A 19,927-nucleotide genomic window follows, 5' to 3' on the forward strand; every position below is an offset into this window, starting at 1 on the left:
CACAATCATCTCCAGCCTCCCATCTTGAACAATGACTTGAATAGCAGTAGCCTAGCATGCAGCTAAAATGTGTAACAGACCATTTTTGATCAAAGACGATATTTTTTACAGTCCTTTACTCTATGACCATGCAAGGACACCAGCAATCAGCTTGCTGCCTTCATTAGGAATTGGGTGCTAACAAATCAAGCTGCTGGCATTCCCCAAAACCGGGAAAATTATAGGTGAAATAATAGGATGATTTCTTATGAAGGATATATATCTCAAAAGAAAGGGAAACTTTTCCATTCTTAGGAATTAAAAATAGATTAGGGACACGCTCCCCTTTTCCCATATGCTTAATTTTTATTTTTGGCTTAGGCAATAAGACCCTGACAGGGACTTATCTGCTGTATTTTTGGAGAAAATCCCCTATGTTTGATCAAGCTAGGATGCAAATTGTTTATATAGTAACACACTATGCTTTTGTAGATGCAGAATCATAATCTATAGAAGTGTAACAACATCTGGCACTGGCCAGGTACTAAAATCCATATAATAAAAACATTGTGGTCACTTCACCCTTTATTTGTTTTCCAGCCAAGCCGTGTCAGAGAGCAGTAATTTTTTTTATCAAAACTCCCCCTTCTCCATTTGAGCTGTCAGGAAGTAAATCTCATTTTTGACATTCTCTGCATTTTTTTTCCCAAAAAGTCACTGCTGTTTGGAAATGCACTTCACACATGCACAAGTGGGCAGAGAACAACAGTAGTTTTTGGATGTGCAAAGGAAGACACAGAGCTGCAGCAGCAGGAAAAGGGGCTGAGCCAAACACCTTTCCAGATTACACACGAAGACATGACAGGACCAGATATCAGGAGACAGGTCTGCAGGCAGGGAGACCTCCACCCCCACACAGCTCAAGTTCTGGATTCCTGCATCTCATATGTGGGCAGCACGTTGGAGCCATCCTGCAGAGCCATACAGGACATGAACCTTAGCTCTAGAGAAGAAAGAAAAAACCTGGAGGCGATGTGAAGGAGACTTCAATACTCCATAAACCACCCTTGCGTAGCATTCTCTGGCTGAACAGTCCTATTATACAACTTCGCATACTGTGGCTTTGATTTTTCTAGAAGGAAAAATGATGAAAACAAACGATGAAAGATTTTCTTTGCAAATCATCCTATTCCAGCTATACCTGCTCATCAAACGCTTATTACTTGGGGCTTCATCCCGAAGCCAAGCATTTCCAAAGAAGCTATTTGTCATAAAGATTTTATTATCAACAGCAGCAGTCAATGAACAGGAAAGAGGAGGTTCTTTGCTCCTGCTGGAAGAAAGAAGAAAAAAGTGCTTTTGCTTTGCAACTATGTAATCAGGACAGAAAATATCCAGAGGCCTCTCCAGGCGCCTCTTCCATTTAGAAACATCTCAGTCTGTAATGAAGGCAACTGGCTGAGTGCAGCTGAGTGCGAATGCAACAGCAAACCAACAGGATGCTGCTGTCACCTCCTATGTTGACTCTTCACATCCCCCGCCCCACAGCCAACAAACACAGGCCATGTTATTTTCAGCTTCTGTACAACAACACACATACAAATGTTTACGCCTTATATAAATTGTCTTAGAAGACCTAAAAGTCATACAGCTATGCCAATCTGACAGTAGATGACACAGCCTTGTAAACCTAACATTCATGTGACACGTGTTCAACTGTCCTTTGCCATAGCTATGGACAGGAATGAAACGTCCCTGATGATATTTTACCTTCCATTTAGAGTTATTTATTCCAGTAAGCAGAGAAGTAGGCAGTCAATAGGACAGATGTATAAATGCAGGAGCTTGGTTCATATTTGTTAATACCAGTATGAATTTTATGGATTTTTTAAAAATATATAGGGTCCAAATACAACAATAGAATTTTACACTTAAAAACTCACCCATCATAACTCCATTTCCCTCCTAAAGTAATATCAGAAAACTATTTTCTGGATGAAGGAATACCTTCACGCTAGAAATAAGGTGCAGGAAACAGAGGAGCCAGGCTATCCACCTGGATCCGAGACACATCAATCACAAAGGTAGGTCAACTGAAACTGCTGGATTTGCAGTGCGACAACCATTCGGTTTCACAGAAATCAGAGTGTTTGCTTTTAACAGCTCAGACATGGAAAAAAAATAGCAGGGAAAAGAACATTATTCACAAAACAAAACAAAACAGTGGCCACTAAATCTTCAGAACTGGGAGCTTAGGTGAAGAGATTTCAAAAAACAAGCCCAAACCACAGCCTCCCTAGCCTCTCTCCTACACCCCACCGATCTGGCACATCTCTCCGCACAGTGGTGTAGCAGCCTGTTAAAACACGAGCTGTGCCAAACTAGGCAATGACAAATCAAACAGACATAAGGCACTGCTGTGATTCTGCCTGCTGCCAATCCGGTCTTTAAAATTCCCAAAGTAACCAACCTCAGGATTTCCTAATGCTAACAATTTTCTTAGAGCATGCTAAAAATTGGGGGAGTACCACTGCTACTTTTGGTGGCCACGGCTGCTGGTTAGTGGTGTCAGGCTCCACTGATCTGCTCGAGCTCCAGCCTTGAAAGCAGCAGAACTGCCACTGTGCTCTGTGACAGGAGATTCCCACTGGGAAATAAGGAAGTAAGGAACAGGCTTCATGTGCAAGAGATGCAGCCAACGCCTTTAAGAAGTGCTGAGCAGGCTGGATACTAACGACATTTCCTTTATTTCACAGTATCAGGAGAAGAATCGTATCAAGGCAGTTCTAAACATAGCACAAGGCACAAATGTGCCTCCCACCCTAGCTAGGGCATCCAGAGATGTTGGAGGTATTCCAAACGCAAACATGACAGTCGTAGGCACAAGAGATTTCTCCTTTCATTAATGAAAAGAAACTATTGTGCAGCTTTTACTGCACTCGGGCTGCAGGAGCCTGATTCCTAGCCCTGTCAGCCAGGTCATTACAAAGCATCAGGGAAATCACATAGGCTTCAGCCCTGGGTAACAAAGGCAATAGTGAGTGAACGCTTTAGAAGATTGATCTTTGAAGAAAGGCCCTAAGATTCTAGGTTAAGAATTACAGAAAGGCTCCCCCACACCACCCCCGCATCAGATCCAGGCTCTAACTTGGAGTTAACTCTTTGCTTAACTGCTTCAAGCACTGCTGTACCATGGCACATATTTGAAAGGAAGCACGATCTCTGTGCTGTTGCAGAAACTAGAGAAGTTGCAGTTACACCTCTCCTGCTTTTCAACCTCTCCTAGAGGGGTATAGCAAAAACAGCAAAAGAGGAGGACTGGAAAGCTAGAACATGGTTGGTCCAGAAAGCCCCTCAGAGCAGCTCCTGTGGATGTACCTGGCAGTGTGTTTTACAGGTAATTCTTTTGCTGCTTATTTACAAGAACAAACTCAATAGAGCTAAAGGGGTGGCAATAACAACCCTCTGAAAAGAAGTATGCAAGGAATAGCACAAAAGACAACAAATGTGGCTAGCTGACACTGTTACCACCACCTGCACTTGCACACTGAGCAGCACCGTAAGCATATAAGGGAAGACACACGGAGAACTTTACACCACCCCTTAGACACCCCCATAGTTTGCTGCCATACTCTGTCCCTTCCCACCCACACAGAGAGGAGGGGACAGCGTACACTGGGATAAATCTAGCGTGGGCACAACTGATGTAGTCAGCTCTAGCAGCTGCACTGTCAGAACAGAACTGTGACCATAAGTCTCTCAGGTGGCACGATGAATCCTCAGCTATCCATCCTCAAAAACACACTCTCTGCTAGTAGTTGCAACCTCGTGTTGTAGCCAGGTTAAAAAAAAAAAAAAAAGCAGCAGCATTTGCTAGGTGTACACATACAGAACAAAAATTTCTGCCACGGAAGAGTACCTCTTACCTCCCACTAATAAAAGGGAAAAACTGTTCTTAAGATACTAGTACGCCTGACATAGACTTCAGTATTTGCACACTGTTCCTTGCTTTTTCTATTCATTACAACCAATAACTGTAAAAGTTGCATCATCTGCATGCCTCTCACCTCTAGCAGTGTCTTAAAAAAATAAAAATAAAACACTAAAACTTGAAGACTATGGATGAGAGATTTTATCCTAGAAAAGATTTAGGGAAGCTAGAACAAGTTGAACTGTTCTCCTTCCAAAGAGTAGAAGTACGCACACTCTGACCTACTCTGCAGAGCCCATCGAGGAGCCTCAGGCATTGAGCCACGCTATGGAAATGAGCACAACAAAAAGAAATATAAAAGTTGTTAAACACACAAAATACCACTGAGTGCAGCAAGGCACCCAAGGCTCAGAGCACTCTGGAGACATCAGCTGTCAGAGCTGATTTGGCAGTCAAGAATTCATCTCTTGTTTTTGTAAGTTACAAATCCAGCAGTCTCCTGGGTTCTGAGTAAAAATAAAACTGAAATCAGGACAAAGCTTATTAATTTTATTTTTTAAAACTGGTAAGAAACAGATTTTAATGAAGCCACAAAAAGCCCATCACAGAGATATCCTTGGAATTCTCTGATATCCTACTATTGATTCCTTTGGCTGACCACTTTGAAACTCGTACATTTTTTTGCCACCTGTAAACACTTTGAGTCAAGACAGGACAGATGGTTTTTACTGCCTCTCAAACATGGTTCCAGCATTCTCCCCTCTCTTCCTCTCTGTTCCAGTTATTTAAAAAAATAAAATAAAATAAAAAAGCATAGCTCAAGCTAACCAGTTTTGCTTTGGTAGCAAGAGGGAGCAAAGCAACAGCACTCCTACAATAAATAAATTTTAAAAAAAAAAAAAAGGAGGCTTTGAGAAGGCAGAAGCATCCAAGAGATTATGGCTTCTACCTCTGAACTGCTGCCGGCTTGTGCGTCGTGCTACAAAGCAAAGTCAAGCACATTAGTTTAAAGGCCAGTGGCATGCAATGAAGCAGAACAGAGAAAAAGCTCACATTAGCCAAGCAACAGACCCTGCAGAAGGCAGCAACCACTTTGTCTCTTTTATTAGTTGATGTCTGCCTGCACAGTGCCTCCCCTCTGGAAAGGTTAGCTTAAACAAGGTGGGCTGAGCTAAGCTGTCTGCCTGTCATGATGGGCTGCTTACACAGACAGACACTGGGGCTCAGCTGAGAAGCAAGAAAAAGCAGCTTCCTGAACCATCTCCAAACTGTAAGCCTTTAGACTACAACTTTTTGCATCTACATAGAGTAAATGAAAAGTTTTATCATTTATCACAAACAATGCTATGTTTGTTTAAGGTTTCCAGCTGGCCAGCACTTACTCATGGAGGTGTGAGCCAGGATGCCCAGGTTCAAGTTCCCAGCTGCAGTGACATGATTCTTAAGTGCTGCACTGTCCTTCTGGTTTGGAGGCTTCCCAAAGAGCAAGTTCGCAGCAGATTCAGCCGCTGCTTGGCTTCTATTGCCAGATTCTGAACACCTTACTCCCAGGTATAATGCAGATAAACCAAACAGCTAGCGTAAGAGGGAATCAAAGTATAGCAGAACTAAACTGCAGCACTGGCATGATGCCTGGTGATTATGTTACAAATACCAGAGTAAAATACATCCAGGTAATGCGAAGCCAACTTTAATGCAGCCAGCATCTACTTTCCAAGTTTTGTATCTATCTTGCAACATCAAATGGAGACCTCTCAGTTAACTTCAGGTGAATTTTTATGTCTGCAGTACTCAGCGTAATGCACAGCAAAAGCATACTGCTCCTCTGAAAATTCAGAGAAAGGGGAACAAGGACTGTATCCTTAAAAATAGTAAGTAAATAAAAACTACTAAAAAAAAAAAAAAAGAAAATAAAACAAAAAATCCTTTAAGGAATAACTGTGCCATGAAGTTTTAGAGAACACAAAATTCCTCATACCCCACAGAGGGCTGGCTTTAAGCCCAGAAGAGTGCTCAATACCAATACTCAATACCATTAGAAAACTGCATTTTCCACAATGCGATAGACTTGGCTGTAGACCGTTCTTTTCCCTTTCCCCACTCCATTCCTCCATAAAAAGCTGCACACTATCAAGGTAGAAAAGTTTTTACAGCTCTATGCTCTAGCAAGCAACCATGACAATTGCCAAATCGTGGATAAAGGGCCAAGTTAGAATGAAGGATAGTTGATCTAAAAGGAAAAAAAGCTCCCCCAAAAGCCCAAGAATTCTTCAGGAGAAAGAAAACCATAGCAAGTAACAGATTATCAGAGAACGAGAGAAATCTAGTCAGGAAAAATCTACCTTAAAAATAAGACAGAGGGCCCTGTATCTTAACACTGACACAACACAAATTCTAACCAATACACGAGAAAATCCACATCTGGAGAAAAAAAAAAATACTTACTTTTAGTAGAGAGATTCCAAAAAGGTCCCTATTTACGTGTAAGGGAGCAACATTTCACCTGCACACACATATTTCCTAGGCTGACCACTACAACAAGCAAGAGTGATGATCAGCATTTGCAACTGCAAAGTAACAATGCAAAACAAGAGCAAAGTTTTGAGAAAGTTGTCACACACACACACACAGAACAGACCTTAGTGAAAAGCCCTATTGTACAGGGCCTTGGGAACCTGCTGACACGCAGGAAAGGAATTATGCTGATGAGTTAGCTGCCGGGTTACTGTCTGGTAGATTGTGCCACAAAGACCAAATTTCAAACAACTCCCAGTATTAACTGAATACTGATCTTTCCTTGTTCAGGGCGCTGCCACACACTGGGTGAGAGCTACAGAGCAGAGCCTGCTACATTCCCTTACAGCAACAATCTAGCTGAAGTACTGTGCCATGTGTGGATACACTGTGCATTATCATGGCTGCAAACATGAGCAGCACAGGACAAATGGGATGCAGACTTCCTGAGAGAGCCTTACAAACTACTGATGGTCTACGTGTGTTCAAAACCAGCTCTTTAAAGAAGCTCAGAATGACTGACAGTCTTGGAAGACTACTGAAAGAGGGATAGACATTACCTGCAAAGAACAGAATATAACGTAAAGCAAGTTGGCCATCATCACCAAGTGAAGTTAAAGAATATATATCTAGCATAAGAAGCCAATACAACAGTACAAGAAGTACAGTATGAACTGGAAAGAAATCTGTTCACTGGGAGGGAAAAAAAAAAGAATGGAGGAAAAGGAAAGTTTATTCAGAACCATAAAGGATTATTGGTCAAAAAAAAAAAAAAAAGTAGCATGCAGTAATCAATCACATTTTTCTATTAGTAAAATATCATACCTTTAATTTCCTCAACCTGTCTAGTTAATTTTATAAAAAGAAGAAAAGCTGTAGCAAAAAAAAAAAAAAACACCACCACCACCAAAACACCAGTAGATGAATCGTTCACAGTTTTCAAAGGTTTTGAAGAAAAAAATAATAATTCTGCACATGTCAGAGGCTACATCTAGAAGCTTTGATATTCCTCTTCACCTTCTATATTAGCTAATTATGTCTGACAGCTCAGTAAGTTTGCTGGAAAGGTGGATAGACTCTATCCATGGTTGCTACTTAAAAAACATGAAGCAGATGAAGTCCTGTGAAGCTCTTCTCAACTTTTAGGGGCACAGCTAACAGCACACAGGAAATTAACAGCTTTTGCCCAAGCTCTGCGGACAGTCAAGCATGCATTTATCATGAGACAAGAGCAGTGTGTTAGACATGTTCCCATAACAGGAGAAATACACGTTTTAGATAATTAGCAAAAACTGAAGATCTTATTTCAGTTCTGCTGTCATGAAGAGTTACCACACTAGAAGTTGCAATCTTCTCATTAATCAGCATCCGTAAGTTTAAACGGCTGCAAAACCTAGAATCAAATCTGGCAGCCCAAAATGTAGACTGTAGAACTTTTAATGATGAACTTGATCATTCAAAATTTCTACAAAAGGATTATTGTACTTTTTGAAAGTCCTTAAGTGACTACCTCAAAAGAAAACAGAAAAATACAAAGAGCAATTTCTAAAGATAATTACTCACCAATATTGATAGTTGCTAGACTTGTTTAACTTAATATACGTGTGCAAAAAAAAAATCATGACTTCTAAAGAAAAACTACCAAGTAAGTCCATGGATAGGTCTGTCTGAGGGAAAACTGCTGAAGGACTGTGCAAAGCTACTGGAGCTTGTATGTTTTTGGAAATCAGTGTACTTGCAAAACTTTAGGATAGCTAATGTAGAATTATATAATAGCATAGACTTGCAGAGGCCAAAGTAACCATCTATTTAGGACTTAAGCCTCTACTTTTTTTTTTTTTAAAAAAAAAAAAAAAAAAAAAAAAAAGGCATTAGCCCACTCAAGTTCCCCGTCTAACATTGTATCTTCAACAAACTTTAACTCCATTATAACTCCATTTTAACTCCACAACAAACTTTAACTCCATTATAAATAAAGATTGTGTAATTTAAGGAGGCTTGCAGACACTGCTTAGCAGAATAACTATAATATGTGGTGTGCTAGGCAAAGCGATTGTATTCCCTGTTTCCAAAAGGCAACTACAAAAGGCATTAAACTGGTTAATCATGGGATGCTAATGGGAATCACAATACATTGTATATGGCTCAATTACATCCTACATGAAATTATGACGATCTCATCAAAGAATGAGATACAGGGCAGAGTCCAAAATAATCCAGTACTCTAACATTAAGCTCTTAAAAATTATTCTCCTTTGAGGTGACAAAGACTCCGGAGCTGCTTTTAGAAGTTCTTTCTCCACATTAACTCTTTTTTTTTTTTTTAATCTATTTCCAGTTCTCTGAAGAGAAACTTCAAAAATCTACTCTGAAAGTTTTCTTGTCTTATCGTCATGCTTGTGTTCTGTATGCTAGCACAGGTCTACTGCAGTGCTACCTCTACGGCACTGCAGTAACAGCAGTTGGTGCTTTTGTAGAGGGGGGTGGTTTTCTTTGTATCTGAGATTAAACCATTTAATAATGCACAAGTTGCAGTACATGTTAGTAGCAGAACAAATCCGTGGAACATTAGCTGTTACAAAGACGAACAGAACAGCACCAGGTCCTCTGAAATCTGGAAGTGGCCCCACTTCGAAGGCAGGATGAAAATGGCACTAGCCTTGGGCTCTCTTTCAGGGAATTTACAACTCTGATATCCATAAAGGACTGGCAGGGAGGGGAGACGCCAGCCTGGCGCAGACTGCCTAGTGTCCTCAGCCTTCTGCACAGCCACAGGGATGGGAAGAGGTTGAATGCAGGTCCTGTGCTCAAGCAGCTACCCCCTCCAATCCTTCTCTTTCCTTCTGCTGCCTCAGTCTCTTCATTGCACCTGCACCAATCACTTACCCCTCTGCCCGTCTTGTTTGATTTGTCCTCTTTCTTTACCCTTCCAAATCTGCTTATCCTTACAATTCTCCTGTCATGTAGGCTACACAGTGCAGCTCTCTGAGATCAGTTCCGCCTGTCTGCTGCAGAAAGTACAGGTTGTGTACTTTTCCTCAATTAAACTAAAAAGTTACATTCCAAGTTTCACTTCCAAGACTTTCAAAAATCTTGTCTCCTCCCTACTTAGCGAAGGGAAAAAAGATTGAACAAACTGGCAAGGAAAAAAGCATCAGTCATTTCTTCTGGTAACAGTCATTTCACACTGTGTGAATGTTCACCCTTACCTCAACTTTACTTCCTGGATCATGACTTGCAGCAGCAAAGTAGACCACCTCCTGTACTTCATCCCTAGGCCGTGCAGAGTTCTTCCCAAACACCACCAGCCCGTCTTTAGAACACGGGGGAAAGGCGACAAAACAGTAACTTGGAGGAGCTGCAGCCATCCTAAAAAAAAGGAAAGGAGAAGTAAAAATTAGCATTTGCCCAATTTATAATTTCATATAATAGAAAATTATTCATTCTTCCATGATTTGTTGCAGCCAAGAGACAAGACATTCCTTTTATTTGTCAGTTGATCATTCAGTGATAGTGGAAGAAGATGCCAGCACAGAGGAGGTTTAATAAAAACAATAGTGGTGACTTGCAGACATTTCTCACTCAGGCCTTGTAAAGACGAAGAGAGAAAAACAAGATGACTGTATCTTAATGAATCTACCCAGTCCCCATGGAAGGAAAGAAGATATTCTGCACCAGAGCTGTTTGGGAACATATGACCTAGATGTATTCTGCTGACTCAGACAAGTGCAGAGACACAGAAGAATTTTAAATTACTCTCACTGTTCCAATGCAGTTTAAAATTTTTAAAAAGGAAAAAGAAAACATGTCTGAGGGATTCCTGAGGGAGAACAATGATGTAACTGGAAACAGAACAAAGACATAGCACAATTATAGCGAAACCTGTCTGTCATTTTATCTACTCACATCGCAGAGAGACTGAAGCACTAACTGCACTTTATTTCCTCTGTGGTTTCTCTGCATTGCTGTTTTACCTAAAGTTAATTGATTGCAGTTTAGTTGTTTATGCGGGTTAATGTGAATGTTCTTTAAAATGCTCATATGGCAGCACACACATTATAGGTGTTTATAATGACAAATATTAATTAAAAATGTAAATGGTTTCAGGACTATGACACTACTGTAGCTTGTCTTGTGTACATTGCTATATATGACTTTTTTCTCCATTCAGGGAACCTTCTGGCACATGCCTACACAAGAAAAAGGTGGGGTGTTTAGTGCTTGTTAAAATATCACTCAACACACATGTCTCAGACCTTATCATTGCATCAGAAGTACACCTTGTTCAAAATGAACAAATATGTTCCTCCTCTCCCTCCCTGATATCCTGAACAGGTGAAAACATACCCACACATTTGGACTCCTTAGAAACAACCTACACAATCAAACTTCCCCCAAACAGCTGCTAATTTGTTTGAAAGAATGTTACATGCATGGGGGGGAAGGGGATGCACAAAGCTGGTTTTGATCATTAACTTGTATGCTATTCAAACCTGGCATTTTAGTGTTTGTTGGTGTTTTTTTTTTTTTTATGTATAAAAAAAAAAGTACCATTTGAGACGTTTTTCAGACAGAACAGCGGGCTTCCAATGTTAAACCAAAGAAAGAATGAGTTTGGATAAAGGCTATAACACACAGAGCAGCAATTGTTTGTGAAGAAAACACTTAAGAGTTCACCTATTGACTACTAACAGGTTATACACATGCTCAGCATTGAAAAAAAAAAAAAAATCACCAAGAGATGTCATTGTGTTAAAGGTGTTCCCCGCCAACCCAATGGGCGGTGATGAACTGTGTAGGGAATTCACACAACCTTTTAATTTAGGCAAGATTTTTACAGAAGAGCTCTGAGTTGAAAATACTTTAGGTAACACTCACAAACCCCTTTTTGCAGGCAAAATTTTGACCAGTGAGGAGGAACAAGCAGCAATAAATTGTAATGACTTCTGCTGATGAAAATACACCTGCGGGAGGACACCTACCTACAGGCTTATACGTTATGCCACTAAGTCCAGCATACTACTGGTTGTAGATGGGTGTCCTGTGGACACACATGAAGACAAAGCCCCACTTTAATTGCCATTCTCACCACTTATGACTCAAAGCATCGTGACTGAACTGCAGATACAGAGCTTTACCCAAACTCCATCACTAATGAAACCGTATAGTATTTTAATGTATGCAAAGCATGAATTATTAGGAGTATGCAGGTTTATTTTGCTTTGGTGGCAACATCAACGAAACTGCTTTCCAATACCCCCTAAGAGTTCACATCTACATTCAGGTACAGCAACATTCAGTGCTCTAAATTTATCTTCTGTCGTCTTGCCGGACCAGCCAAAATCTCGAATAACTCACAGGCTTATTGTAGATACCAGAAAGCGAAATAATTTTTCTTTATTCTAAACACAAACTAAGAGGATTTATTTGAAATACATGAGGCAGCTGAAAGACACTGACCTTTCTTTCTAGGCTGTTGGATGTCTGAAGCGATATACAGCACTAATTTTATTAGATTCAGTTCTTCTGCTTGCTTACCAAATGTACTACTTATATACCGAATTATTGCCAGGTGGGCTTAAAAAGAAGGGAAGGAATGTTTAAGCACTATGATACTGAATAAATCAGAAGGTATGCAAGGCAGGCTTTTACATACCTCCAGATGGAGTAGGTAATGCAAAAAAATGTAGGTATATAATGTCATACAGATTCCTTGTGTCCTCCTTAGCATAAAATGAGGTCATTTTTATATCTTCGTTTTTTAGTTGATTCCTCTAAATATACCAACACTTACAGGGAAAAAAAAAAAAAATACCATTTTGGTAATACTTTAGGTATGAAAGTATTGGTAAGCTCCTCTGTAGCTCTCCATACCACACAGTATACTTGGGGCAGAGGGGAGGTGGTGCATTATAACATTTGAACACCTCAAGCTGAATGTTACAACACTACACTGAAAACCTGATCTTAAGAGTAAAGACCGTGATCATTACAATCATCAGAGTTAGCGCTGGGATCTTAAATTGCATCTACAAACAGGGAAGCTAGCCAGCAGTCTGCTACAATGTAAATCTACTCAGTTTATTGGGTAGCAGTGTTTCCTAGAGCCTCATTTAGTTAATTTTAAATCAGACAAGGACATCAGTTTCTCAAACACCCACAGCCTGAGTTTGTTCTGAACACCACTGATCTTCATCTTCCTTGATCGTGTACCTGAAGCAGTTTGTTAGCAGCTACCTGTCCGAACAGGAGATGTTTAGATGGAACCTCCCGTGTTCCAGTTTGTGCCCATTGCCTCTTGTCCCGGTGCTGGGCACCACTGAGAAGAGCCTGAGAGTCTTGCACCCTCCCTGCAGGTGTTTATGTACATTGGCAAGATTTTCCCCGAGCCTCCTCTTCCCCAGGCTGAGCAATCCCAGCTCTCTCAGCCTTTCCTCGTAGGAGAGGAGCTCCAGCCCCTCCATCACCTTGGTGGCCCTTTGTTGGGCAATCTCCTGCCATTTTTGCCACCTCACCAAAACCTTCTCAATACCACACAAGCATCTTTCATACACAGGAGGAACAGAACACTCCTCCTTCACAGAACCCACCATAAATCAGGTTCATTTACAAAGCTACCTACTGTTGATCCCATGAATGCTCCTCTTTTTCCACAGATTATTTGCTCCTCCAAGGAAAGGCAATCCTGAAAACCTCAGAAATCACAAGGAATGACTGCAAATAATCTCAAAGAACACTGTCACAGCCACAGGGACATAGTCACTGTGGCATTCTTCACCACACAGGCCTGCTGTTCTCAGCACGTACCTCAGACAAGCTTTGACACAGACAGAGGTAAACCTGTGCTGCACATCAGCATGCCTCAGATGAGCCTGCACACCACTGGAGTCCAAACTGGAGGAAGGAAGGCTTCCATACCTCACACTGCTGCTCTGAAAGCTGCAATTTGAGACTGAAGTCATCTTTACAAAGTTCAAGAAGTTGACTGCTACAATAAAATTACTTCTCAGAAAAATATCTTCCTCCTATATCGAGTAGGTATCAACTCTTTTCAAGCCAAACTTTCCTTGATTGCCAAAAACCCCTGAAGACATTAAGTACAAAATAATTACCGGTTTCACAAAGTTACAAACTATGTGAAAACTGGCCTGCCAACAGTTTGAGATGCTACATCTTATTTATTTACAAAAGAATTACCAAAAATAAACACTCAATATTATGAGCTATTAGTTTTTGAAGCCCTTCTAATAAGTTATTGTTCAAGCAATTCTGGAGCTTATTTCTAAAACAGTAAAATTGCTTTTGCCAACAGCAAGTTCTTTTCTCTGCTTTTCCTTTCAATTGGAAAACAAGACAATAGCTGATAATGAAAGTGCAGCACTTAATGGGAAGCAGCGGGCAATGAAAAGGATCAGGGAGATAAAGCAGGGTCAAAAAAAGGGTCTGTCTTGAAACTTAATTTGTGCTTACTGAACTAAACAGGTATTTCCTCCTCCTCATGCTTTTTTTAATTGCTGCTAGCAATGCCCTACAGCTTTATCCCAACAACAAAAAAATAAGATACCCCTAGAATCACATATTAAACCCCTTGGGTTTAATACAAGCTGGGTTAGCTGGGTTTTCTGAAACGGAAAGCACATTAGCTGGGATTTTTTTGGTTATGAGAACATCCTAAACAATGGAAACACCAAAAGAAAACCCTCTGAAGTAGCCAGTCCTATGTCTAGAGCTTCTACTTACCTGATAGGGCTGCTAAACTCTTGCTGATAAGCTCTGACTGCTTTCTGGTGATTACAACTTTTTTTTTTTTTTTTATATATATTGCAAAAGGGACCTGAGCTGCTTCTAAACTCCAGAGAGCATATTAAGCCTTTTACAAAGGCATACAATTTGTTTCTGTGGTATAAAAGCAGGACTTTTCCTCGCTGCATTTTGGGCTTTTATAGAAGAGAAGCCCAGCTGTGCTAATACTTCTGAACTATTTCAGTAATGTTTAAAGAATCCAATAAATCTGTTTTCATTGCTACCAGGAAGGACAAGTCACCTAATCCGCAGCACACTTTTACAATGTCAAACTTGGAGGCAGCACCTGCACAAGGTTCCTCAAATTTGGATTACGACTCTCTCATGAGGAAGGAAAGAATATATCAAATGGGCCCCACATTAGACCCTCTTAACTCTTCCATGCTTTTAATGGGGTGGCAGGAGAAAGGTCAGTCTCGGTTGTGAGAACTGTTGACAGTTCAGCTGTTGGTTTCAAACCAGTACTTTAACCTCCAAATCAAAATGCTTCCTGTGCTGGAGACAAGCTGGTATTTCCATTTCCAAATCAAGCTTAGTGTCTTATGCAGCGACATGTGATCTCTGCATCCTGCAGAAAAGCAATGTTTCCAGAAACAGAAATGAAAAGCAAAATTCATTCAGCTGCAGGCAGAGAACAAAGACAACAATCTGAAAGGCACAATAATAATATTGTTCCCATCTTGGGAGGCACTGAAAGGTTATTTTTTAAATTGACAAATTGGACAGTTTTAAAGACTGACTTACCAGGAGAGAGGATGGTTGCATTTGTTGAGAAATTAGAAAAGCAGAGATTGTTCCTGAATATAAAGCACAAAACTGTGCCAGATCTGTGCGTTCCTATGGTTTGGACGTTTCATTATCAGTCAAACTGTTTGACTGTTTCCTCACCACACAAGACTGGTGATGCCAACTTACCACTTAAAGGTGCCACATCCTACAGAAATGCAGCTCAGCTTTGACTGTCTGTCTCAGAAGATATCCAAGGGGAGTTATCAGCAGCTGAAACTGAGCAAGCCGAGCTCAACTTCTCTACTTTTCTTTAAAGTCACTAGCTCCCCTTGCACATTAACTACACACTGAAAATGCCTCATTAACCACACCAAAACGAACTACTGCATTTTGGAGAATATGAGGAAAACCTCAAATTTCTAGTCAGAGATTTGGGATGGCCATTTTCTCCAATAGCTTCACTTTTATTTTTGACTTACAAGAAGTAGCAATTCCCTACGCAAGCATAAAGACTAGCTGCAATTCAAAGCTTTCCCAAACAGTACACCCCCTTCAGTCATTTTACTGAACAAATGCATAACAGGCCTGGAAGGAATTGAAAATATTTCTCTTGCTGTATGTGGAGAAAATTTGAGATAGTCCTGGCAACAGCTGTCAGATTTCTTAAATCTGCCTAGCAAATTAGATACTGGCAAAACTCTTCAGCATTTAGATTCTCCACAAACGATAAGATTTCAGCTGTTAGGAAAGTTTAAAGTCCCCTGACCAACCGGTTCTACTTTCATTGTCTAATATACCTTCACCCATCCTTTCAACATAGGCATCTTTCAGAAGATAGGATCTTAGTTTTTGCCTCTAGTAATTCAAATTATGTTGATGAAAACTCATTCTATTTAAAAACAAATGAGGGTCATTCATCCAGAAGACAACAGATTTCAACCCCATTTCCACCATAGGCTGTGCATACAGGGAAAATTCATTATTTATACAAACTTTTCACTGAGCGGATGTCAATGCAATTAATTAAGTCTTCAAGCAGTATCAGAACTATATCCCTTTTGTAGCTGCTATTCAGCCTGCAGTCTAAGGTCTTATTTGTAACATCCTCAATTTTGTGGAGAAGGACCCGTTTTCCTGCAGAAGCTCTTTGCTTCTGTACTAAGGCTGAGACCCTGGTCAGGACCTGCTGGCATCCCCAGTATCTTTGTACAGCACACAGCTTCTTAATGAGACATCCTTTGCTGCTGCACAGTGATTAGCAAAGTAGTTTTCCCTTTTTGTAAAGAGCCAGGTCAAGCCAGTTTTGCTGTTCAGTGAGGTCCTGATCCCATCACAGGAAGACTGTCCACCTACACACATAACTGGCTATGAGCACTGACCGGCAGCCCTTTGAAATTAGCAACACTGGTCTATTAACAAGGGGTAAAATACAAAGCACCTGGCTGGAAGTCTCCTCATTGTTTGGAATATAACCCAAAACAACAGCAAATGTTGCAAGACTAGCAACAGAGTTTGTAAATGTACCATGTAATAAGATACATTGTGGCAGAAACCAGCTACCTGGGTACCTTACTGATGCCAATTCCATGCAATTTCCCTATCTACCGAATTTACAGAAAGAGAAGGCCAGTGCACTACAGGGACGATGTCCTGTTTCACAAATGTTCAAGTCCATAATGGACAAAGAAATTCTTATTGGAAGCTCCTAGCATAAACTAGCACAAGTTTCCCACATGCAAGCTGTGTAAAGCACACACAGTTGATGACTTCTGAAGGGGAGGGCAGATAGCCAAATTCAGTACCTTTTAGCAAAAACACCAAACTCAGCAGGAGTAAGCAAATGGGGCTTAAGTCATATCCTACTCTATCAGGGAAAAAAAGTGACAAATGTCATCCAAAAAAAAAAAAAAATTTAAAAGGAAGCCACCATAAAAAATCTCAAACTCCAAGCATCGAAAATACTCTTTTGGGTAGCACAAAACCTACTCATAACAATAAGGATTTCCATCTACCACCCTTTGCCTCCATATTACATCTGTGTTTTCTGACTGTCTACATAAATTCTGGAAACTAAACTCCTTGCAAAAGTTGATAGTGCTATGAATGGCTTAACTTCAGCCTTGATTCATCCCGAATCAGAAGAAGTCCCGTTTTCACAGGGATTAGATAAATACGTATGATTAAGGGTTTGTTTTGAGGTTTCTACTTGGTTGGTGGGAGGGTTTGGGGTGCATGTTATGAACAAAGCCGCATGCTTAGAGGTGCTTTAAATCCATAAATCCAAACCAGCTTTTAGACCAACAGTCTACAACTGAGCCCACTTCCCACGAGCTCATGCATTTGCTTTCTGAACCACTGAGTAAATTTAACACACCCAGCTCCCTTGCGTCACAGAATTTACCAAACCCACTGCAACACAACCTCTTCTCCAAGACCGTTACCTTGAAAGTTTCACGTTTTACAGGTAGAGATGGCTTCACTCACAGTTTAAAGAAATTTGTACGTAGTGATAGATCTATACACATGCGCACCCATCGGCTCAGGGCCCAAATAACGCTGCTCTCTGCTCAAGATGCTGGGGTAACGAGATCTTTTTCCCCCCTCTCTAGTTATCAGTACTGGTGAAAACATCTTTTTTTTTTAAGGCAGGCTACCGATATCTTCTAGGATTATGACGGCGGCGTCAATACAGAGCTGAGTTTTGCTGCTCGGGCGAAGGAGCCCGCCACGCACCTACCTGACACACACACACACACGCGACGGCATCAAGATCTCAAGGTGACTACACCAAAAGGCACCTTCAAAACAAAAATAAAGGGGGAGGGGAGGCAGGCAGGGTGCTAAAAACCCGAAGGGAAAGCAGTTAGCGGACAGAAGAGGGGCACGGGAGGGCGAGGGACACTGAGGGGCTCCGAGGGACACCGGAGATGCCGCTCCCCCCCCCCCCCCCCCCGCCGTTGCCCGCCATGTTGCGCAGCCCCCGCCCCGCTGCAGGTGCGCGGAGCCTCCGGGGGCCATCGCCGCCCTCCTCCCCTCCGCCACCCGCGGCCGCCGGGCTGAGAGGAGAGGCGAGGCGAGGCGAGGCGGCGGACACCTTCCCCTCCATCCCTCCCTTCACCTCCCGCACCCCCCATCGCCCCATCGCCTCACCGAGCGGTGCGGTAGCGGCGCGGGGAGCTGGAAGCCGCCGCCCTGCCCGCGGCGGTAGCGGCCCCGTTACGCACCTCGAGCTCCGCTCCGCTCCCCTCAGCCTGGAGGCGGCGGCGGCGGCCCCTGCCGGTCGGTGGGAGCAGGCTCGACCCTCCCCGCTCCCTTCTCCCCCTCCCCGTCTTGCGCAGCCGCCGCCCGAGCCGCTCCGCCCGGTCCCGCAGCGGCCGCGGCGCCGCCGCCTCTCCCCTCACAGCCGGCCCCGCGCAGGGGGGCTCCGGAAAATGGCGCCCGGGGAGAGGGAGCGGCCCCCGCGCCCCGCTCCCTGAGTTTTGGGGAGCTGAGGGGGCTCTGCTGGCCCCAGTGGGTGAGGGACCACCCTCAGGTTTTTGTCCCTGTCCTCAAGGAGCTCTCTGCTTGCTCCACAGATGTCGCCTCCAGCCCCACTCGGCACAGCTAAGCTATAAGAGCTTTATGTCCATGTTCAGGTGTTTGTTCTCCACGCTATTGCCTCCTGTCATGGGTTTTTGTGCTTGTGGCCGGCAGAACTAATTACCTGTAAGCTCCCTGTCCTCAGGGGCTCCCTCCTGCTGCACAACTCTGTAGTCAGGTTGGGCTCCTCAGGGCATTTGGCTGTCTTCCTATTTCTCTCCAGCAGCCTGATCCATTAACATGGTCCGAGCCAAGCTAAGATGTCTGCAGAGTCAGTCACCACAAAAAACAGGAGTGATGATGATGGTCACTCTGAATTTCGGTTAGTGCAAGTCACTCGCTCCTACCAGGTAGGAATCAAGACACTTGAATATCACTTTGCTCAGCAGTAGATCCAGTTTAATAATCTAACAAAGGAAAGACAAAAGGGCAGGCAGAATCTACATACAGGACCTTACATTAAAAGAGAATTTAGAAGGAAAAACCCTGGAACCATCTACAGAGAAAATAATTTCATCTCATCACCTACAGGAACAGGAGGATCCATGGGTCTGCATGGGTTCAGAAATGATGGATCATCTTTGGACACCGTTGCTGTCAAACATGCAGATGAGAAGTAGTAACTTCATTAGGTAATCAAAAAAATTAATTTGCCTTTCCTAGTTTAAATCTCAGTGAACGTAAAATATTCTGACATCTACACCTTTTGGGGCTATATCAGTAACCTGAATAGGCACTAATTTAGAATTACTTAGGCTCAACGCTTTTTATTAAAAAAAAAAAAAAAAAAGGCTGATCAGTAGTCTCATGGAGCCCTTGGTACTCCAAGATCTTCCACTATGTATTTTAGACAAGACCTTTGATTCCCTGTGCTATCAGCTTTCTGCCATCAGAATTACAGTTCAATGTGTTGTGCAATAGAAAAAAGTCTGGATATCTCCTCCTTAAAATATCTGACTGAGAGGTGGTTTGAATCACTTTAATCAATACTGTAAAACTGAGGAGTTTATACCAATTTAATTGTAACAACTTCAGTTAAACATAACGACCCAAATTCCTTGCTCTGGAATTACATGAAGGATGAACTGTGTCATAGCTTGCTTTGCAGAATCAGAAAGATAGCTGATGAAAAGAACAGGTGCAGTTTAAAAGGAGTTTTAAATTATATCCTGCGACACACCACTTCCATTACCCATATTATGCTCACTTAGATGACTAAGTCTATTCTCCTAATTACACCAGAGATGATTATGGCTGAGTATAATCTACCTAGGAATTATTAGACTGTCTACTGAATGATTAAATACTGGCTACGCAGAAGTCCTTGATGCTTCCTTTCTGTGTAAGCTGTCACGAACTATGTAAAGCACCAAGGATGAGCGGTTAGAGCAT

General features: G+C 42.0%; 1 protein-coding gene across 3 annotated transcripts in view; it reads right to left on the reverse strand.

Annotated features, from left to right (window-relative positions):
• Positions 1–18,236, reverse strand: part of SCRN1 (secernin 1) — a 41,605-nt gene extending 23,369 nt beyond the window's left edge. For 2 of the 3 annotated variants that reach the window (XM_082753501.1, XM_082753499.1), the window contains exons 1-2: positions 18,107–18,236; positions 9,634–9,793 (exon numbers count right to left, since the gene is read on the reverse strand). In XM_082753501.1, the coding sequence (XP_082609627.1) occupies positions 9,634–9,792 (159 nt within the window). In that variant the 5' untranslated portion in view covers position 9,793; positions 18,107–18,236. The remainder of the gene's footprint in view (positions 1–9,633; positions 9,794–18,106) is intronic. The other variant, XM_082753500.1, reaches the window with a different exon arrangement.
• Positions 18,237–19,927: the final 1,691 nt, after the last annotated feature.

Source organism: Aythya marila (assembly GCF_965140915.1).
Source record: "Aythya marila genome assembly, chromosome: 2".
Taxonomy (NCBI): Eukaryota; Metazoa; Chordata; class Aves; order Anseriformes; family Anatidae; genus Aythya; species Aythya marila.